General features: G+C 40.3%; 1 protein-coding gene across 4 annotated transcripts; it reads right to left on the minus strand.

The window, feature by feature from the left end:
* Window positions 1–255: 255 nt before the first annotated feature.
* On the minus strand, window positions 256–22,649 carry LOC110525498 (endophilin-B2). Of its 4 annotated transcripts, none has more exons than XM_021605648.3 (12): window positions 22,288–22,649; window positions 21,053–21,194; window positions 18,687–18,815; window positions 13,285–13,418; window positions 12,969–13,061; window positions 8,404–8,466; window positions 7,951–7,974; window positions 7,660–7,749; window positions 6,851–6,951; window positions 6,673–6,687; window positions 6,332–6,533; window positions 256–1,514 (listed from the first exon to the last, which is right to left on the minus strand). In XM_021605648.3, exons 1-12 carry the CDS (start codon window positions 22,348–22,350, stop codon window positions 1,407–1,409), a joined length of 1,164 nt encoding a protein of 387 aa, XP_021461323.1. In that variant the 5' UTR covers window positions 22,351–22,649; the 3' UTR covers window positions 256–1,406. The 4 variants fall into 4 exon arrangements, with proteins under 4 accessions (XP_021461323.1, XP_090093368.1, XP_021461325.1 ...); XM_090237242.1 differs by having other exon boundaries at window positions 20,800–21,194; window positions 22,288–22,581; XM_021605650.3 differs by lacking the exon at window positions 6,673–6,687.
* Window positions 22,650–22,689: the final 40 nt, after the last annotated feature.

A 22,689-nucleotide genomic window follows, 5' to 3' on the forward strand; every position in this document is an offset into this window, starting at 1 on the left:
TGTTTATTTGAAATTAAATCATTACATTAATGCCAAACATGCCAGATTAAAATACATTATACGCATGAACATGTTGATGCAGTAGTCATAGAAAATATTGTAAAAAGGAGAGCGTGTTGTAATTACCAGTACGAGTTCTAGAATGGACAAAGTTTGAAAAAAATGTATTTAATGATTACTTCCAATCCGACAGACTACTACACCAGAATATTAGATTAAGAACCTGAACTGACAAACCACACAAACGAGATTGTGTCCAAAGCATATTTTTTATTACATCCTACGCATTCACCCAGCATGGCTTGGGAACAGACAATAAATACATTGACAGTAAAAGGCAGAAAAGGGTCAAAACAAGATATGGCAAAACAGTCACAGCATCACAAACCATGACAGAGTGCATGCATACTTAAGTTTGCTTTGGTACTAAAAGGTCTATGAGAAATAAATATACAGGCATTAAAATTCTGATTACAAGAAAGACAGAGGCTTTGCATTGAGCAGAGTAGTCTGACTAACTCCTGCCAGTAGCACATGTAGCAGCCTAGGTCCTGTCTTGAAGACACTGAGACTATCACAGAAAAGACATCGGAACAAACAATTCAACTAAAAACATACAAAGACAACTGAAGGAATAATGACATGTTAAAGAAACGGAACAGCAAAAAGAACAAACTAAAAAAAAGGGACACAAATGGGAATATAACTCACCACAGATACTTAAATAATAAGTTACAGTTTTGCATGCCAAAATGTATGTTCTGTGTAAGATCTGGCTTGTCCTCTTCAAAATAAGTGTCCTAAGCGAACAGGCAAACTGGAGTGTGGACATTGCAGTGTGTCCAATACATTCTATGAGTTATAGCAGATGGACACAGCCTCTCTCCCATTATTTTAAGGCAGTTAGTAAAAGACTAGGAGTGCTTCAATTTCTGGTTAGTCACTAAGCAGGGCATATGGCCATGAAATGTTTCAGTGCCAGGTAGAGGTGTCCAGGAAAATGACAATATAGGAATGTGGACTAACGAGAGGTGCACAGGGTGTATGGAATGTTCCACATAAAAATAATGGATTTGTGAAAGATGTCTAAAACAGGTGCAAGTGTGTGGGCAGGCTGTATGAAGCTTTTTCCACAGCTGTGAAAGGTCACCAAAGGTCATCAAAGCCTGAATAATACAGGGCATTTCAGTAAGTAAATATCTTACATTTCAGAATTTTCGGCCGAGTTGTCATGGTAACTATTCCTCCATATTCAATGTTGTGCATTTGCCTTCATATTCACCAATGATGTAATGCGGTCCGTGTGCGTACAGCATGTGGGTGTGTTTGGTTGAATTTGTCAACGTCAGCATGTTTGAAGGCATGTGAGTGCAATGTTGCAAGCGTGCATCTTTCAATTTATTTCTTTAGCTGAGCAGCTCCAGGTATGTGACAGGCACCTTCCCTTTCTGGTTCCCTCTCTCTCCCACCAGCCAGTCTGAGTCCATGCCTGGCACTGTGTAAACTGTGATTAGCTGGGAAGACAAAATAATGACATGCACAGAGTGTACAAAATATTAAGAACACCTTCCTAATGTTGAGTTGCGCACCACCCCATGACCATCCTTTCAATGCACTTCATGGCTACAGACGTGAGTGCTACGGGTTGGTAGTCATTTAGGCAGATTACTGTGGTGTTCTTGGGCACAGGGAATATGGTGGTATGCTTGAAATATGTAGGTATTAGACTTGGTCAAGGATGGGTTGAAAATGTCATTGAATGGATGCCATTCAATCTAAGTCCTGTATTGACACTTGTTTGATGGTTTGTCGGAGTGCATAGCGGGATAGAGTCCTGCTCCTTGAAAGCGGCAGCTCTACCCTTTAGCTCAGTGCGGATGTTGCCTGTAATACCCCAACCAGAAGCAATGTATGTATGTACTAGAGGACGACCAATTAATCGGAATGGCCGATTAATTAGGGCCGATTTAAAGTTTATTACAATCGGAAATCGGTATTTTTGGGTGCAGATTTAAATATATTTTTTTACACCTTTATTTAATCTTTATTTAACTAGGCAAGTCAGTTAAGAACACATTCTTATTTTCAATGACGGCCTAGGAAGGAGGCAGAACAACAGATTTTTACCTTGTCAGCTCGGGGGATCCAATCTTGCAACCTTACAGTTAACTAGTCCAACGCACTAACCACCTGCCTCACGAGGAGCCTACCTGTTACGCGAATGCAGTAAGCCAAGGTAAGTTGCTAGCTAGCATTAAACTTATCTTGTAAAAAACAATCAATCAACGACTGACGTTGCTCCAATCTGTACTTAACCATAAACATCAATGCCTTTCTTAAAATCGATACACAAGTATATATTTTTAAACCTGCATGGTTAGCAGGCAATATTAACCAGGTGAAATTGTGTCACTTCTCTTGCGTTCATTGCATGCAGAGTCCGGGTATATGCAACAGTTTGGGCCGCCTGGCTCTTTGCGAACTAATTTGCCAGAATTTTACGTAATTATGACATAACATTGCACAATCTTCAATGTAAGAGGAATATTTAGACTCATGGATGCCACCCGTTAGATAAAAATACAGAACGGAATAAACATTTGGTTTGAGGTGATAGTTTCCGGATTTGACCTAAGGCTCGTATTTCTTTGTGTTTATTATAGTTAAGTCTATGATTTGATATTTGATAGAGCAGTCTGACTGAGGGGTAGTAGGCAGCAGCAGGCTCGTAATAGTCAAAGGTATATGGTTTAGAGAGAAATAGTCGACGCGTTATAATTCCTGTAATAACTTTCGACTGAACTTGAAAGGGGTTCCTTCGTTATTTTACCGTTCATGTCTTCCATAGAGAATGTCTTGATCTACTTCAAATAAGGTCTGTGTTTCGTACAGGCTTAAACCACCTCTGTTCATGTCTTCCATAGAGAATGTCTTGATCTACTTTAAATAAGGTCTGTTTCGTACAGGCTTAAACCACCTCTGTTCATGTCTTCCATAGAGAATGTCTACTTGTCTACTTCAAATAAGGTCTGTGTTTCGTGCAGGTTAGGGTGCAGGCTTAAACCGCCTCTGCGTTTTGGTACCCGTGTAAATCTCACTAGGATAAGGTAACGTTTGTCAAAATATTTTCATAAATACACTCTACAAAAAAAATGATCTTCGCTTATATTTAGCCAATATTGATCAGTTACCTTGTCCTATGGATATCTACACAGTTATAAAATTGGCACAGTGGTGTAAGCCTACACGAAACAGACCTTATTTTAAGTGAATCTAAAAATATCCTATGGAATAAATGAAGGAACCGCTTTTCAGATTTTGCTAGAAGGTGTCATGGGAATTATGACTCGCACTTTGGTTGTCAATTCTTACCATGTCCATTATTAAAATAGGATTTCCTGCATATAGAAATGACAGTTTTTGTTTTCAACATTCATCACAGGTAACTTAAACTCTATTTTTATTCAAACAGTTGAGAGTATTTGTCTCCTAAGCAGACACTTCAGAGCTGTGTGTGTGTTTGGCAGAGAAAAGCAGAGCACCAGTGTGGGACTATTGCATGGAATTGGCACCAGGGAAAGCAAGGTGTCTTATTTGTGATAAAGATGTAAGCATGGGGTCAGCAACAGCTAAATCAAAAAATACCACCAACCTGTGGAATCACCTTAAGAACACCCATCCAAAAGCCCATAATATGTATTATATTAAGTTAAAATAAAAGTGTTCATTCAGTATTGTTGCAATTGTCATTATTACAAAAAATGTGTATATACAGTGGGGCAAAAAAGTATTTAGTCAGCCACCAATTGTGCAAGTTCTCCCACTTAAGATAAGTACTTATTTTCCACCCTAATTTGCAAATAAATTCATTAAAAATCCTACAAATGTGATTTTCTGGATTTTTTTTCCCTTCATTTTGTCTGTCATAGTTGAAGTGTACCTATGATGAAAATTACAGGCCTCATCTTTTTAAGTGGGAGAACTTGCACAATTGGTGGCTAACTAAATACTTTTTTGCCCCACTGTATATATAAATCGTTCGATTAATCGGTATCAGCTTTTTTTGTCCTCCAATAATCGGTATCGGCGTTGAAAAATCGTAGTCGGTCGACCTCTAGTACGTATGGGCACTGTGGGGACGACGTCATCAATGCACTTATTGATGAAGCCAGTGACTGATGTGGTGTACTCCTCACGCCATCGGATGTTCAGGGATTCATATTTCAGTCTGTGCTAGCAAAACAGTCCTGTAGCTTAGCATCTGCGTCATCTGACCACTTCCATATTGAGCGAGCCAATGGTACTTCCTGCTTTAGTTTTTTCTTGTAAACAGGAATCAGGAGGATAGAATTGGTCAGATTTGCCAAATGGAGGGTGAGGGAGAGCTTTGTATGCGTCTTTGTGGAGTAAAGGTGGTCTAGAGGTTTTTTTTCTCTAGTTGAACATGTGACATGCTTGTAGAAATGAGTTAAAACAGATTTAAGTTTTCCTGCATTAAAGTCCGCAGCCACTAGGAGCATCGCCTCTGGATGAGCATTTTCTTGTTTGCTTATGGCCTTATTCAGCTTGTTGAGTGGGGGCAGTGCCAGTAAATAGACAGATACGAAAAATATAGATGAAAACTGTCTTGGTAAATAGTGTGGTCTACAGCTTATCATGACGTTGTCTACCTCAGGCGAGCAAAATCTTGAGACTTCTTAAACATCAGATATCACGCTGTTATTGACAAAGACTTATTGACAAACCGTTCCGTCTTGCCGATGCATGGAAAACCCAGTAAACTGTATATTATCCATGTCGTCGTTCAGCCACGATTCGGTGAAACATAAGATATTAGCATTTTTAATGTCCCGGTAGGATAGTCTCGAACGGAGCTCATCCAGTTTATTCTCCAATGATTGCACGTTGGTCAATGGGACGGATGGTAGAGACGGGTTACCCACTTGCCGACGAATTCTCACAAGGCACCCGGAACTGCGTCCCCTGTATCGGCATCTCCTCTTCATGCGAATTACGGGGATTTTGCGTTCGACTCATTAACCTTGTGACTAGGGGGCAGTATTTTCATTTTTGGAAAAATAACATTCCCGTAGTAAACGGGATATTTTGTCAGGACAAGATGCTAGAATATGCATATAATTGACAGCTTAGGATAGAAAACACTCTAAAGTTTCCAAAACTGTAAAAATATTATCTGAGTATAAGAGAACTGATGTTGCAGGCGAAAGCCTGAGAAAAATCCAAACAGGAAGGGACTCTTATTTAGAAGGCTCTGCGTTGCTATGCGTCCCTATTGAGCAGTGAATGGGCTATCAACCAGATTACTTTTTCTATGGCTTCCCTAATGTGTCTAGTGTCACAATACATAGTTTAAGGCTTTTATTTTGAAAAATGAGCCTGAACGTCAACATTGCGTCAGTGGTCAGCTGAAGTCTCTCAGTGTTTGGTGCGTAAAGGACAAATGCGGCCATTGTTTCTCTCTGTCCTACTAAGAAGCCACCAGTCCCGGTTGATATATTATCAATATATTATATTATCAACCGGTTGATATATTATCTAAACAACATTTGCCATGTTTCTGTCGATATTATGGAGCTAATTTGGAATATTCTTCGCTGTTTTCATGACTGCAATTTCCGGGCGATTTCTCAGCCAAATGTGAAGAACAAACGGAGCTATTTCGCCTACAAAAATAATATTTTTTGAAAAAAGGAACATTTGCTATATAACTGGGAGTCTCGTGAGTGAAAACATCCGAAGCTCATCAAAGGTAAACAATTTAATTTGATTGCTTTTCTGATTTCCGTGACCAAGTTGTCCAGCTAGCAGCAGGTAAAATGCGATGCTAGGCTATCGATAAACTTACACAAAATCTGAGATGACAGTGTGATTAACAAAAGGCTAAGCTGTGTCTCAATATATTTCATTTGTGATTTTCATGAATAGGAATATTTTCTAGGAATATTTATGTCCGTTGCGTTATGCTAATTAGTGTCAGATGATGACAACGGTCCCGTTCACGTGATGGGGTGTCACTAGAGGTTAAAGAAAAAATCTTCGTCCAGTTCGAGGTGAGTAATTGCTGTTCTGATATCCAGAAGCTATTTTCAGTCATAAGAGACAGTGGCAGAAACATTATGTACAGAATAAGTTAAACACAAAAAAACACAAAATAGCACCATCTTGTATATTCCATCTAGTCCTAGCTGTTTCAAGACTGTATACCTTTTCCTGCCCACCATACCACATATTATAGCACTGCACAGATACACCTGATTCAACTAATGACGGGTGTGCAGGTAGAATTCTGTGTGTGTGTTTGTGTGCTCACCTCGTCAGCCAGTAGGGATAGCTCACTGGTGTCGGCAGCGTCATAGTCGTACAGGACCTTGGCCTTGCGTGTGCCTGTGGCAGGGGCCTGCACCTCCTCGATCTTCAGCGTGTCTGTCTCCACAGCGCTGGCAGGGTCCAGGGGAGAGGAGCCACCGGAGGCCATGGAGTGGCCTGGGTTACCAGCAAACGCATTGGGAAACCTGCAGAGGTTTAGGGAATGAAGACATTCATAAGGTACACAGCACATTCCCTGGGGAATAATCAGACTTTACTAACGGTTAACAAAAATATGTTGAGTAATGGTGAGTTCAACTGTAATTGTCATCAAATGTTACTTACACATCGCCATTGGAACTGAGAGCATAAGAGATAATAGTGGAGATGGTCATTGATAAACAGCTTACATCCATTTCAATAGCAAACACTACAGCAAATAAAAGCCAGATCTAGACAGCCCAGCTAAGTATGCTAGTATGTCCAATATAAAGTTGTGCATCTACCCAGAGCCAGTCCTCACCTGTCCAGCTCTTTCTGCAGGTCCTGCATGTGCAGGTGACACTGCTTGTAATAGGCTGTCTGTGCCTCCACAAACTCATGCAGGCAGCGCAGGTGGTTCACCTACAGACAACATACCCAAAACACATATAACACAGTTGTTACTTGGTCCCCCTCAACATACCATGTCCCCACCATATTAAAACAGTTTATACCATGGCATTGTTGAATAATCGTTTCTCATTGGCTTGAAGTGCATTCTGGTGCATGCATTATTTCCCTATAATGCACGGTATATCAGTACAGTAGAATTCAATAGCTATAGTTCAGTCTTACATGTTCTATGTTTGAACTGCTTTTGAAGGCAAAAGTCTAATTGAAAACATTATTGACACGGTTGAATTCGATTTTCAATATGTTATTAATTCATAATAACAAGATAGGACTGATTGTGTGGTTAGCAAAAACCAGTAAGTATGTTTGGTTGCCAAGGCAACTACTGTAGCTATCTAGTAACCTTGCTACCTACTTTAGTGGATGTTGAACACATTTCTACCTGCAATTTTCAAAAAATGTTGCTGCAAATGTGTTAAATGATGGTATAAAGGGATAATCAACTCAGGGCTCTATGCATTTTCTGGAAAATAATGAAACTCTGGAAGGTTAGTCCACACCGCACTAACACACCTTCCACATCGTTCATTATTTTCCATAGAGCCCCTTATTGATTATCCCTAACTTATTACCTGGTAAACAGTGCATATGCTTTAGAGAGTGGCCATGTGTAGTGGTCATGTTGGTCCACTCTACAAGTTTGACCTCATGACTCACGTGTGTACTGCTGATGCCCTCCAACAGGAGCCGTGTGACCTCTGCCTGTCTGTCAAACTCTGTCTGTGCCAGTCGAAGCTCATGTTCTGCCTACAGAACAACCAAAACAAACAGAGAGCGGTATCATGTAATACTACAGCCCCCATTTTCCATTATCAGCTGTTTTGTTCTTGTGAACTCTGAAGGTGATAACTTGTGAAAAGAGAGACACTTTACCTAGAAACAAAGCTAAAGATATTACTTATTTATACAGTACAGGAGGAGGATGGTGTCCAAACATGTCATACTCACTTTGTCCACCTCCTCGCTCCAGAGCTGAAAAGCGGCAGGGCAACAAGAGAGGGGGAGTGAGAGACACATTCTGATGACATCACAGGGGAGACACACGCATTCTTAGATTGGATTGAGACTGATGACAGTAAAGAAATAGATTTTCAACCCAGGGGTGCATTCAAAAGAAAGCATATTCCAAATGTTTTGGTCCTGCATTCAGAGTTCATTTTATTTGGATCAATTGAAGTATAACACCTTTCAAGAGCTTTCTTTGCCCTACTTTTGGTCATTGTGCCTGGGAAATTAGACTGTTGTCTGTGATAAGTCAAATACCACATAGATAATGGATTACTATATTACTATGCCGGAAACAATCTGGTGATATGAAGAAATACCATAGAATTTGTAAAGTGACAGTAGGCTACATGTACAGTGTTAGTGTAGAGTGGACTGGCTGTTTAAGCTCCTTACCGCAGATGCACTGGCAGAGAGGACATAATTTCTGGGCCTGGTTTCCTGAAAATCAGGCACAGCCTACAGACACGGCAGAGTAGTTTACACATACAGTATGGTGTGCACCAAACAACAAACACAAAAGGACAAACAAAACAACAAAACCAAAAGTATGAGAGTCATGTGACGCACACATAGAAAAAACTAAACCCTTTGTTATTATCTTGATGATATAATGAGACATCTGCAGTCTTTGGCCAATCAAAGACTGCAGAGCTCTACGCTGACCTTTTTTACAAGGAGCACATGTGCGCGCCTAAGTTGAAAAATGTGCATACAAAGAAATGTAGGAGCACAATGAAAAATATTTCAGATATTAAAGCTACAATCCTTACTTTTTCTAGGCACGCTGGTGTTCCAATATAAACATTCCAGGTCCCAAAGCAAAATATTTAGGCACATGTGAGTTAAATGGTCCCACTGTAGAGCCCTGGAATGGTACAAATATCTTTCTTCACCCTCATATCAGTGAACGCTGCTGAGGAGAGGACTGTTCATAATAATGGCTGGACCGGAGCGAATGAAATCAAACACATGGTTTCCACTTATTCTGCTCCAGCCATTACCACAAGCTCATCCTCCCCAATTAAGTTGCCATCAACCTCCTGTGCTGCACATCTACTGCCTGGAGTCCCAAGGCGTGTTAGACTAGAAGGACGACGACCATGCAGCATGTGTAAATAAACACAGCAGCATGAGAGATGTGTACACAGCCTGTCATTGTCATAGCCCTTAAAGACAGCCATCCTTCAACCATCATCTCATTCTATCCCCAAACAAACCAGGTGCTGGATTTAAAACAAATATGTGTGCAGTAGCCTATAGAATGTGTAGCCTACAGTATACCTGGAGAATAGTTCCGGTCGTCTGGTCACTGAGGTTAATCTATCATATATGGAGCATGGAAGAAGAAACTGTGAATGTTATGTCTGGGACTGGGTGATAAGTTGGTTTGATCTTTTATGTGCAGTTTCTGTAAAATGTTGAGGTCTGTGGAAAATAATTTCCTTTTCAGAGGGCAATACATCTATCTAATCGAATACAGTAAATTACTCTAAATTGACTTCTTAATCATTACATTGGGCTGGCCAAATCCTAATGTAATTAAAGTACTTCTAAAATACAAATATTTTGCAGGAAATAAATAAGTACGCTAAACAAACATATTTTGAAAAATGTGCATGCCTTCATGTGGCAATCACCATGCATACAGGTTTCAAAGGTCTGATTTGAAATGAGTCTACAATCAAAATAAATTGTGTTTACGGAGTTTCCTCTGTATATCGGTTTATTTAATCATGCTATCAAGAAAACATACCATATCAAATTAGATCTTTGACCTGAAGGAAAAAAACAGCCATACATCTTAACATTTCAAATGCTCTCACTGAGAGTGGGAGCTGGGAATGTGATGTGGAAGTAGACATTCACTGGACATGGTATAATTGGGCAAGCATGTTAGCAATCAGAACTTTTAACCCAAGTCATCTGTACTCACATGGGACAGGGCCATTCCTCTCACTACTGGTCTCAAAAAGCCCTTTGTGATTTAATAGGAGGATGAACTTGGTAATTGGATGCAGTTAGTCACGTTGCACCCATACACTGGTCCAATTTAAAGACACTTCTGTTCCATTTTACAAATGATTTTGTGTACTACTCAGTTGTGCTGTCCCTAGGGCAGTAGTATTCATAGTCGAGGTTGCAACCCCACTGGGAACTGCAGTGGGCTCCCCAATATGTATGTATGTATATATTGTGAAATTGGAAGTTTACATACACCTTAGCCAAATACATTTAAACTCAGTTTTTCACAATTCCTGACATTTAATCCTAGTAAATATTCCCTGTCTTAGGTCAGTTAGGATCACCACTTTATTTTAAGAATGTGAAATGTCAGAATAATAGTAGAAAGAATGATTTATTTCAGCTTTTATTTCATTCATCATATTCCCAGTGGGTCAGAAGTTTACATACACTCAATTAGTATTTGGTAGCATTGCCTTTAAATTGTTTAACTTGGGTCAAATGTTTTAGGTAGCCTTCCACAAGCGTCCCACAATAAGTTGGGTGAATTTTGGCCCATTCCTCCTGACAGAGCTGGTGTAACCGAGTCAGGTTGTAGGCCTCCCTGCTCGCACACTCTTTTTCAGTTCTGCCACAAATGTTCTATGGGATTGAGGTCAGAGCTTTGCGATGGCCACTCCAATACCTTGACTTTGTTGTCCGTTAACCATTTTGCCACAACTTTGGAAGTATGCTTGGGGTCATTGTCCATTTGGAAGACCAATTTGCGACAAAGCTTTATCTTCCTGACTGATGTCTTGAGATGATGCTTCAATATATCCACAATTTTCCTTCGTCATGATACTTTATATTTTGTGAAGTGCACCAGTCCCTCCTGCAGCAAAGCACCCCCACAACATGATGCTGCCACCCCTGTGATTCACGGTTGGGATAGTATTTTCGGCTTGCAAGCCTCTCCCTTTTTCCTCCAAACATAACAATGGTCATTATGGCCAAACAGTTCTATTTTTGTTTCATCAGCCCAGAGGACATTTCTCCAAAATGTATGATCTTTGTCTAAAGGCACAGTCAACTTATTATATGTAAACTTCTGACCCACTGGAATTGTGATACAGGGAATTGTAAGTGAAATAATCTGTCTGTCAACAATTGTTGGAAAAATAACTTGTGTCATGAACAAAGTAAATGTCCTAACCGACTTGCCAAAACTATAGTAACAAGAAATTTGTGGCGTGGTTGAAAAATGAGTTTTAATAACTCCAACCTAAGTGTATGCAAACTTCCGACTTCAACTGTATGTATGTATGTATGTAGTCAGTACTGAAAGTATTCAGACCCTTTACTCAATACTTTGTTAAAGCACCTTAGACAGCGATTACAGCCTCGGGTCTTCTTGGGTATGACGCTACAAGCTTGGCACACCTGTATTTGGGGAGTTTCTGCCATTCTTCTCTGCAGATCCTCTCAAGCTCTGTCAGGTTAGATGGGGAGCGTTGCTCGATCGGGTTCACGTCCGGGCTCTGGCTGGGCCACAAGGACATTCAGAGACTTGTCCCGAAGTCATTCCTGTGTTGTCTTGGCTGTATGTTAAGGATCATTGTCTTGTTGGAAGGTGAACCTTTGCCCCAGTCTGAGGTCCTGAGCAGGTTTTCATCAAGGATCTCTCTTTACTTTGCCTCAATCCTGACTAGTCTCCTAGTCCCTGCCGCTGAAAAACATCCCCACAGCATGATGCTGCCACCACCATGCTTCATCAGCCCAGAGAATCTTATTTCTCATGGTCTGAGAGTCCTTTAGGTGCCTTACAGCACACTCCAAGCGAACTGTTGTGTGCCTTTTACTGAGGAGTGGCTTCCATCTGGCCACTCTACCATAAAGGCCTGATTTGTGGAGTGCTGCAGAGATGGTTGTCCTTCTGCAAGGTTCTCCCATCTCCACAGAGGAACTCTGGAGCTCTGTCAGTGACCATTGGGTTCTTGGTCACCTCCCTACCCAAGGCCCTTCTCCCCTGATTGCTCAGTTTGGCCAGGCGGCCAACTCTAGGAAGTCTTGGTGGTTACAAACTTCTTCCATTTAAGAATGATGGAGGCCACTGTGTTCTTGTGGACCTTCAATGATGTGGGAAATGTTTTGGTACCCTTCCCCAGATCCGTGCCTTTGAACTAATGTCTCGGAGCTCTACGGACAATTCCCTTGAGACACGTTTTTGCTCTGACATGCCTTCCCAAATCACAGACTCCAATCAAGATGTAGCAACCTCTCAGGGATTATCAATGGAAACAGGATGCACTGGAGCTTAATTTCGAGTCTCATAGCAAAGGGTCTGTATACTTATGTAAATAAGGTATTTCTGTTCATTTTTTCTAAATGAGCTGTTTTTCCTTTGTCATTATGGGGTATTGTGTGTAGATTGATGAGGAAAATATTTTATTTTAATCCATTTTAGAATAAGGCTGTAACTTTCCGAAGGCACGGCACACACACCACACAGATGTAAAAATCTTAATTTTATGATTGTGTAATTACATTTGAGGTGGGGTCCCCAGAAATTCTGGTGGTAAAAAAAAATGGGGTCCCTGCTGAAAAAGTTTGAATACCACTGCTCTAGGGTCATATATGGGTTTGCTCCAGTGTACCATGCCACAAGATCCTTTCTTTCACTTTCAAAAGAACGTGAAGGTTGTCTCTCGCTCTCTTGGCTTCTCACATGCGTTCAACTGGATTTCAAAGTGCCAATGAGAAAATGGGCAGAGCATGTCAGAAAGAAAAAAGGGGGGGAAAAATAACCAAAGTGGACAATATTTTACACTAATACTCACTTCTCCCTCACACTGTGAACATAATTAGAACAGAGATAGATGTTAGTTAGCAGTAGCAGTTCACGCTGAATTGGAGCCTGGTTACATGATGCAGCTGAACTGGAACAGGAAGAGGAGGGTAGACTCATGGCTAAATGATGCAGCTGAAGGGAAACAGGAAGAGGAGGGTAGACTCACCGCAGCCTTGGACTCTGCTAATTTGGCTTTCTTCAGCCGTGCTTTACAGGAGTCCAGGTCCAGTCTGCGGTTCTCCAGGAGACGCCTCTCTTTCTGAGATAGGGAGGAGAAGATCAGCAACTCTCTGCACAACATAAATGTAGCCTGTATGTGTGGGGTTAAGTTGGCTAGGTCCTAAAACTCTGCTACATCCATATAGGAAGAAGTAGAAAACTAAACCCCAAGGTGTTGATTAGCATTGTATTAAATCCTGGTCTACACACTGGTCTGCATGCAATCCCAAGATGTCCCTCTGAGGCCAGATAGCCAGACTCACTGAGATGGTCCTCCAGTCTCCTTCCAGAAAGTTCCTGAGTGGGGTGAGGAAGCCGATAGCGGAGGTCTGTAGGAACTCCCTCTGTACACTGCCCAGTCTCCTCTCACAATCGCCTACTTTGATCAGGGTGCTACCTACAGCAGCACACACACAATATATGTGAAATATAGGCCTAGCAGTGACTTATTAATTATGAATGACATTACTTATCAGAAGACGTACTTAGTACTTATCAGAGGAATGACGTATTACTTATCAGAAGAATACAAACAGACAAAGTCTAGACCAATAGGACATGGTAGCTCAATACAACCTGTAACAAACATTTAGGCTATTCCCATCCCAGTAATCTATGGCACAAACACCCCTTCACCAACTCTCTATCAATGCCCTGATGAGCCTACCCCACAAAGCCTGCTGTTTAGGTGTAGTAGTGTAGATTCAGAGCTCCATCTAGATAGCAACACCCAGTGCATCAATAATGAATGCACTGCAGCTGAGATAGAGTGTGGGAGAACCTTGGCCAACTACAATATACCTGCAAAGAGAGGGGGAGGGCCACACTGACGGAACCTCTAGACACGGTAAAAGTCATGTAAAGAATGTCACCAAAACAACAAAACTCAAAATTCCACATTTTAACATTGGGGTTTCCCCAGATGTAAAACAGACTAGATTACAGACCTCAATGGAATATCTAATGAATAACAACACACAGCAATGATTATAGCATCAAAAAGGCCTATACTAGCAGAATTTGAAGTGTGCAAATCTGTGTCAAACATGGACAGACCACATTCTAATACTGAGGAAAGGTTTTTCTACACATCTTTGCTGTTTTTGCTGTTAGAAAAACTGTTGAAATAGTGGCTCTCCACCCATCAACACGGAAGGCTGCATCAATAAAAGCCACCACTGAGAAACAGGCCACTAACGGCCTGATTAAAGCAACGGAGTGTTCATCTAGTAATAGTTGCTATGGCAGGAGAGGAGAGAATGGGATTGCTGTCTTGTTCCACGGTTCCAAAGATGTCTGACATTTATGCCTAGCTACAGAACAGAATAACCTGTGTACAAATTAATTCATTATAAATCAAATGACTTCAAAATCAATAAAACATGCCTGTTTCTCTCATGAGGAGGGAATTACAGCGTATAAACGTAACTTGCTTAGTGTAGGCAGGTTTGGGGAGTAACGGAATACATGTAAGGGATTACAAAAAACGGTAACTGTAATCCGTTACGTTACCACCAAAAATATTGTAACCAGATTACAGACACTTTTGAAAAACTAGATAATTACTTCAAGGATTACTTTTAAATTCAGAAAGGATGTTTGCCAAAAATAAATATTTGACACGTCTCTGTTTTCTCAATGACATTCAAACCAGCATTGAAAAAAGGCGCAAGTTTAAATTTGTTCCACCTGAGCGAGTCAGAGACCACTATGATGACACACCAAATGTGTTTGATGGATCGCAGGAATAGGCTTTTGTAGGCTACAGTCCAAGCTGTGTCTTCCAATTGTGCGACTGCTGTCGGCATCCAAAGTTTATCCAACTTGAATAAACGCTTGGAGGTAAGGATGACAGAAGTATTGTAGTCTACAGCGATACGGATATCACTTATTATTGATATCTACATAGCGCATTGAAAGCACATTTCTCAAATCGAAATGTGTTGTCACTAACATCCACAATCCGTAAGGCGCAAATAGCTAAATGAGAGAGCAGCAGTGTGATTCACACAATCTGTTACAAGCGCATTTTCACTGGTTTCAAAAACAATGATTGATAGGCTGTTTAAACTTCTTGAATTTAACCAATATTGGGTTCAAATACACATTTAGATTTGAGAACTAACATCCTCAACAACCACAATCCGTAAGGCGCAAATAGCTAATTGAGAGAGCAGCAGTGTGAATCACACCATTGGAAGACATAGCTTGGACTGTAGCCTACAAAAGCCTATTCCTGCTCTTTTCCCGCGATCCATCAAGCACATTTGGCATGTCATCATAGTGGTCTCTGACTCGCTCAGGTGGAACAAATTTAAACTTGCGCCTTGAATCACACTGCTGCTCTCTCATTTAGCTATTTGCACCTTACGGATTGTGGTTGTTGTGGATGTTAGTTCTCAAATCTAAATGTGTATTTGAACCCAATAATGGTTCAATTCAAGAAGTTTAAACTGCCTATCAATCATTTTATTGTTCAATTGAATTCATGCTGATATTTTATTTATTTATTTATTCATTCATTCATTCATTCATAGGCCTAATGGACACATGCTCAAACCCTCAAACATTTGATAGACTTAAAGGGGAAATCTGTAGTTGCTACATCCATTTTTGGACTTCTAAATGATATTTATTTATAATAAAGATAATTGAATTGTATTATTATATGTAGTAGAAAGCGATGGGTTTGAAGAAGTTTACATAACCAACCCATAAAGTAAAACGTAACAAACATATATGGCCAGCTATGTAAACTGCAATAGATGTCGTTCAATTGGTAACATACATTTTTGCCTATTTCTAATGTCTCTTCAGGGGAAAGTAATTTAAAAGTAACTTAATGTAATCAGATTACATTGCTGAGTTTAGGCAATACAAAAGTTACATTACGGATTACAATTTTGCACAGGTAACTAGTAACGGATTACATTTAGAAAGTAACCTACCCAACCCTGAGTATTGGCTACTGTATTTGTGCATTTTTATCTTGGAAAAAAGCCAACGTGGATTTATTGGCATGAGCTTTCCATTCCAAATTAGCTGAATTAATTTATAAAACAACTCCTAGCTAAACAGGAGGTCTGCAGAGCCCTAAATAAATCTGTACATGACCCATCACTCAGGTCTCTGTGACGAAGTTACATTTCTCCAACTGAAGGGGAAAAGCTCCACAGAGAGACAACCTAATAATCTAATATGTGCATAAACTTTATGCATTAAGGTTGTCGTTGCAGAGCCAAGCCTGCAGAGCCAACTCTGAACAACAGAGAGAGAAAGAGAGAGAGAGAGAGAGAAAGAGCACTATTGATCCTCAGAATTGCCAGTGAAGGTGATTTATTGGGCAGACAGATATGAGACAGGCTGGAACGCAGGGGAGTGAAGGGGCGGGAGGAGATTCATTGACTAATGCTCACAACAGCCCTGATCACCAATCTCACTGCTCACTCACTTTAGGGTGAACTCATCAGTATAAGCAAAGGCTTAAACAAACTTTTTGACAAAGAGCATAGTCTACATATGGTGATGTTTTCTCACATGGATATACAGTACCGTCAGGAAGTATTCATACCCCTTGACTTATTCCACATTTTGTTGTGTTACAGCCTGAATTCTAAATGGATAAAAAAATATATATAATAATTCACTGATCTACACACAATAACCTGTAAGAGTTTCCACACCTGGATTGTGCAACAATTTGCCCATTATTACTTTCAAAATTCTTCAAGCTCTGTCAAATTGGTTGTTGATCATTGCTAGACAAACATTTTCAGGTCTTGCCATAGATTTTCAAGTAGATTTATGTCAAAAATGTAACTCGGCCATTCAGGAAGATTCACTCTTGGTAATCAACTCCAGCGAAGATTTTCCCTTGTGTTTTAGGTTATTGTCCTGTTGAAAGGTGAATTCATCTCCCAGTGTCTGGTGAAAAGCAGCCAGATTTTGCGTGTGCTTATCTCCATTTCATTAATTTTTTATCCTGAAAAACTCCCCAGTCCTTAACGATTACAAGTATACCCATAACATGATGCAGCCTGCTTCCGCAGTAATGTGTTGTATATTACCACTGAGTTAGGAAGGACGCCTGTGTCTTTGTAGTGACTGGGTGTATTGATACACCATTCAAAGTGTAATTAATAACTTCACCATGCTCAAAGGGATATACAATGTCTGCATTTAAAAAAAAAAAACTTCTACCAATAGGTGCCCTTCTTTGTGAGGCATTGGAAAATCTCTCTGGTCTTGTGGGAATCTGTGTTTGAAATTGACTGCTCGACTGAGGAACCTTACAGATAACTGCATGTGTGGGGTGCAGAGATGAGGTAGTCATTCAAAATTCATGTTAAACACTATTATTGCACACTAAGTTTGTCCTTGCAACTTATTGTGACTTGTTAAGCACATCCAGCTGAGTCTTCTCTACTTGTCCAACATTTTCCCCAATGAACTTTGGCAAAAGAAACAATAACATCACCCTTTAGTTCTCTGTTAACAAGGCCTATTGCAGTTACACAACATCAATAGTGACCTTCCACTGTTTATGTGTATCATTGTACTTTCACATGGCATAGGGCAGTTCCATGGGCACCATGTCACTAGAAGCTGCATCATTATCACTGGTTTGGGGGAATTAAACCATGCAACTAAATACCAAGCCCTTATAGGCCATGAAACAATACACCTGCTAGTTGTCTAATATTTCACCAGGCTTTTCCCATTCCACGTATCCTCTGCCAATGGGTTCAGATACAAAGAAAAACTCAACTGAACATCATTTCTAAGGGCTGAGCAGACATTCATTGCTTAAATGCAACATAGTCATTAGGAAATTAATCTGACTGTCATTCCCTGGGGACATTTTCATCAAGACCTGTTACACATTGTCACAAGAATGAAAGATATCTCTTGCATTGGTATTTTTGGGGGGTGGGGGCATGCAAGGTCATGTCTGATCGCATAGATACACTGACTGTACCTGAAACCAAAAGGCAAAAACTTATGCGAAGCTAGCAGTGCCAGTGGCTATAGCTAACGGCACAGAAACCTTCCTCTAATATCTAACATTAGTCTGGCTATAGCACAAGCCAGAAAAGCTACCTAGCAGTACGACAGCTACTGCAGAGAAGGGAGGATAATTCATGTCAGCTGAACCAATGTTTTGTGTAGGATATATAAGGTATGCAACTTATTAAGCAAATGTTCACTCCTGAACTTATTTAGGCTTGCCATAACAAAGGGGTTGAATACTTAGAGTCTTGTAAAACTTTTACAAACATCATTCCAATTTCACATTATGTGATAGTGTGTATACCAGTGACAAAACATCTAAATTTAATCAATTTTAAATTCAGGTTGTAACAACAAAATGTGGAAAAAGTCCAGGTCTGTGAATACTTTCTGAAGGCACTGTACCACAAATGGTTCGAGCCATTCTTAGAGAATGCATGAGGGAGAGAGCACAGAGTGGAGATGTATTGAGTAAGATCATCAGGCGAAATGTATTTTCCAGAAAATCTCATTTTTGGATTTGACTGGGGCCCAAGACACGGCCTCAGTTTCCTCTCTCAAATTGTATTATCACTTGCCAATCCTATAAAAAAAAGCAGTTCTATACCACCTGGAAAGACCGTGTAGGCCTACACAAAGCTTGAGTCATACTCACCATATGGAGTTCCAGGACCAAAATCTTTTGCCGCATCTTGCATGTAATGACCCAGCAGTTCTTCATTATTTGGCCTGGAGGGAACCGTTCTGTCAAGCTTCTCATACAGGAACTCCTCAATCCTGGAACCTGCAGATAGAAAGAACGGGCCTGCTTCAAGAGAGTACTGGCCAAAAATAGTCATGAAATGAAACTTGAAAATGGAAATTGGTGGGAGAGGAGAATGCCAAAGCAAAGTAAGCCAATGCCCAGTATGAGAATGTACAGTATTGTAATTCAAGATTGTGGGAATAAGGTGTTGAATGAAGTCGTCATGGAAATAAATGTTATTTCACTCAGATAATGAAAAGAACTAGCATTGGTAGTAGGGCTGACTACATTTAGTCGACTGGTCGATTGTTTGGTCGACCAAGATGTTTTTTAGTCGAGCAGTGGCAAAAATCTACTAAATAATTGTCACGAGACACGTCTGATTCACGACTGGCTGAGAGGACTAATCCATTGCGGAGGCCATGGGAATGGCACACCAGTATCACCAGTAGTACATTTACCATTAGTTCCTGTAATTTCTAATCTACAATGTTTGCTTGGTTACGGTCATTTCTGTTAATGCATTCAATATATTATTATTACAGTCTTACCGTTGTCATTGTAGGAGTGGACACGTTGTTTGCAGAGTGCACAACCTAGGCTACGCTTGTAAGAAAGTTTTGGTTTACTTCATTACAATTACGAGTAGTCATTTTATTCATTGTCTTTTGTTTGGAGTGCTCCTGTCAATCTTGAGTTAGGAAACGCACCCGATTACGCATATAGAAGTAGGACTAGTCTACATGGCCTGTGTGCAAATGTAGGACTGCATAGAAGTGTGCCCATTTGGGGATCTGACTATTTCTGATTGTCTTAACTCACCATCCCGGTGGAGCTTCTCAAAGTAATTTTTTCTTCACCTCAAAACAGCAAGTAAACAAAGTCTGTTTTTACATCCACTGAAAATGACAACAGTTCCTATACGTACCCTATTTGAAAAATATTTTCAGCTCTCTCCATTTCGATTACCATTCAGCATGAAAGGGGGGAAAAATGTCATGCTCTGATCTGGTGGAAACAACATAAAATAGGCCTACCTGATTACTTCTTATCCCTTGCGCAAAATAGCCTACAACTGTGTCTGTTTGGGGCAGGAAACTCTAAGAGGACACAGAATATTTTATATAATGTTGCAAGTTTGCTAGCACTAGCTTTGGGCTGGACCAAGTTAATACAATAGTTGATACAATGTTTCAAGTTCCTTGCAGATAGCCAATGTGATTTATAGGATATTTATTTTCATCAGAATATTCTCTACCTGCAGGCTGCAATGTTTTTATTTGTTGGCTTTATGTTGGCTATTTTTACATATTGGCAATATAAAAGTTACTTTTTGATTCGTATCATTTTTATTTAGAATTTTGATTAACCACATGACATTGATTTTGAGTTATGAAGACTATTATAAATTAAATTAACCTGTTCCACAAATGTGCATATTAAAATCATAACTGCCACGCAGATCAGTAGAAATGGTTGGATAACTTGGCACCCCAAAAAGAAAAGGTTGCCGACCGCTAGTGTAGCCTATTACCGGCAACTTTAAGAGCTTAATGGCAGAATCTGCTAAGGCCAGCAGCAGCGGGAGGAGGCTTAAAGCATTAGACAAGCTCATTAGCCTACACATAGTTGATTTTATTCAAACACCGGGTGTGTCTATATATGGAAAAAAATTACTAATTTTTAAATGTTGACCAATCGATTGGTTGAAAGAACAGATGACTCTCGGTCTACCAAGATTACATATTTTTTCTGGGACAGCCTACTTAGTAGAGAGACTAACATGGGAATTCATTTCTGCATGTTACCCACAGGCCCGCAGTGCTGAGTCATTGTCTGGTGTGGCTAACGGACACAGCTGTTGAGCTGCTCACTGATAAGTACTACTTGCGATAGAGGATAGGCTAAACAACAGGTTTTCACAAAAGACTGGTGCTTGAAAACACCCAATACAGCATCGTAACACTTGTCTGTTGAACTATAGACCACACGGATGAAAATATTGCACGACAGAGATACTCACCAGTGTTGTCAACTGTAGCATGGAGAATCAGAAAGGCACAGGTTAGCACTCCATCACCATGTAACCCAACCACCATGTTTCACTTTTTTTTTTTTTTTATGATCTGAAGTTTTTGAAGCGGTTTTCAATTTATGTGTTTTTGGTTAACTATCCTGTGTGTGCATGTGTGTTTGCATTAAGCAGGGAGTAGGGATGGGTGGTGGGAGTTGGAGGCCTCTGTCCTGATCAGTTCAGTTTGTATGCTGGGCCTTACTGGGGTTGGGCTGCAGCAGAACCTCTGTCTGCCTGAAGATTTTCTCTGTCCAGTTTTTAGTGGAATCAGCACGGCTGAGCAGATTCTCAAAGTGGGCATCCAGCTCAGTCTTCTCTACCTGTCCAAACTTTTCCCCTGTGAACTTTGGCACAAGAAACAACAGCATCAACCTTCAGTTCTCAGTAAACAAGGCCTATTGTAGCGACTCAACATCAACTTTCACATGGTGCCCATGGAACTGCCCTATGCAATGCCACTAGAAGGGGCATCATTATCACTGGTTTTGGGGATGCACTTCATGTCATGTTCTCCTCATAGGCTACTGGAAAGCATACAACTAAATGCCAAGTCCTCATAGGCCATGAAACTATACACCTACTAGTTTCCCCAGTCTTTTCCCATTCCCAGTATCCTCTGCCAATGGGTTCAGATACAAAGATAAACTAAACTGAATGCACTTTCTATGGGCTGAGCAGACATCCATTGCTTTATGTGCAACATAGTCATTAGGAAATCAGTCTGACTGTCATTCCCTGGGGAGATTTTCATCATGACCTGTTACACAGTCACAATAATGAACGATATCTCTTGCGTTTGCATTTTTTTGGGGGGGTGAGGGCGCGAAAGTTCACGTCTGACCCCATAGATACTGACTGTACCTGACACCGAAAGCAGAGTTTTTCCGAAAACATAACTATAGTAGATCGCGAAAACATAGCTACCTAGCATCAAGCTAGCAGTGCCAGTGGCTATTGCAGACGGCATAGAAACCTTCCACTAATATCTAGCTAATGTACTGGCAAATATGCTAAATCATATGTAATGATGCCTCCAGTTTTTACATCTGACCCCATAGACATAGATACACTGACTGTACCCGAAACAGAAAAGTAAATAGTTTTTTCAAAAACATAGCTAAGTTAGATAGCGAACGTTTGTTAGCCAAAACATAAGTTAGCTGTCGATAGCCACTGGCACTGCTAGCTTGATGCTATAACAGACGGCACAGAAACCTTCGAATATCTAGCTAAAGGACTGGCAACTATGCATAAATCAGATATGTAATGATGCTTCCAGTTTTTACTGAAGCCAGACGCTAGCTAACGTCAGCTAGCTAGTTATCGAACATTAGCTACAGCAACAGTTTACAGTAACTTTAGTAACGTTATTTAGTACATGTATTGGAGACACAAAATACATTTAATGTAAAAAATAGTTACTGTTAGATGAGTTACCTGTATAGCTCGAGTGAAAAAAATTCCTGCATCCGAAGCTAATTTCTTCACGTTGAAATCCATGTCAGTAGTATCTGACTAAACCAACGACTAAGGTTAGCTAGTTAGCTATATATTAGCTAGTTAGCTATAGCTATATATGATGAACAAACACACACACCGTCTCCACGAGAGTTCAGGGCATCAAGTTAGCTACTGCATGTCCAGTCAGGGACATAACGTTACGTTGCCCAGTCAGTGACAGCGCTAGCTCGGTTCTGTCACTGTCAAGCAATGTATCCCTCCCTGGTATTTACACATCATCCTGGAATCATTACTTATAACCTTTATCGTTTACCCATACTACAATTTATGCAGCGTATGGTTTATTATGCAGTGACAGGTTTTTATTATTGATTCTGT

This window comes from Oncorhynchus mykiss, chromosome 6 (genome assembly GCF_057628025.1).
Source record: "Oncorhynchus mykiss isolate SJ-2025 chromosome 6, ASM5762802v1, whole genome shotgun sequence".
Taxonomy (NCBI): domain Eukaryota; kingdom Metazoa; phylum Chordata; class Actinopteri; order Salmoniformes; family Salmonidae; genus Oncorhynchus; species Oncorhynchus mykiss.

Bases quoted from the DNA above. Each gene is read 5' to 3' on its own strand.
- LOC110525498 (XM_021605648.3), bottom strand. From the start codon at position 22,350: ATGGATTTCAACGTGAAGAAATTAGCTTCGGATGCAGGAATTTTTTTC. The intron at 7,975-8,403 runs GTAAGGAGCTTA...GCCGCTTTTCAG, and splicing joins TCTCTGCCAGTGCATCTGCG to CTCTGGAGCGAGGAGGTGGA. The intron at 7,750-7,950 runs GTGAGTATGACA...GTTGTTCTGTAG, and splicing joins GGAGCGAGGAGGTGGACAAA to GCAGAACATGAGCTTCGACT.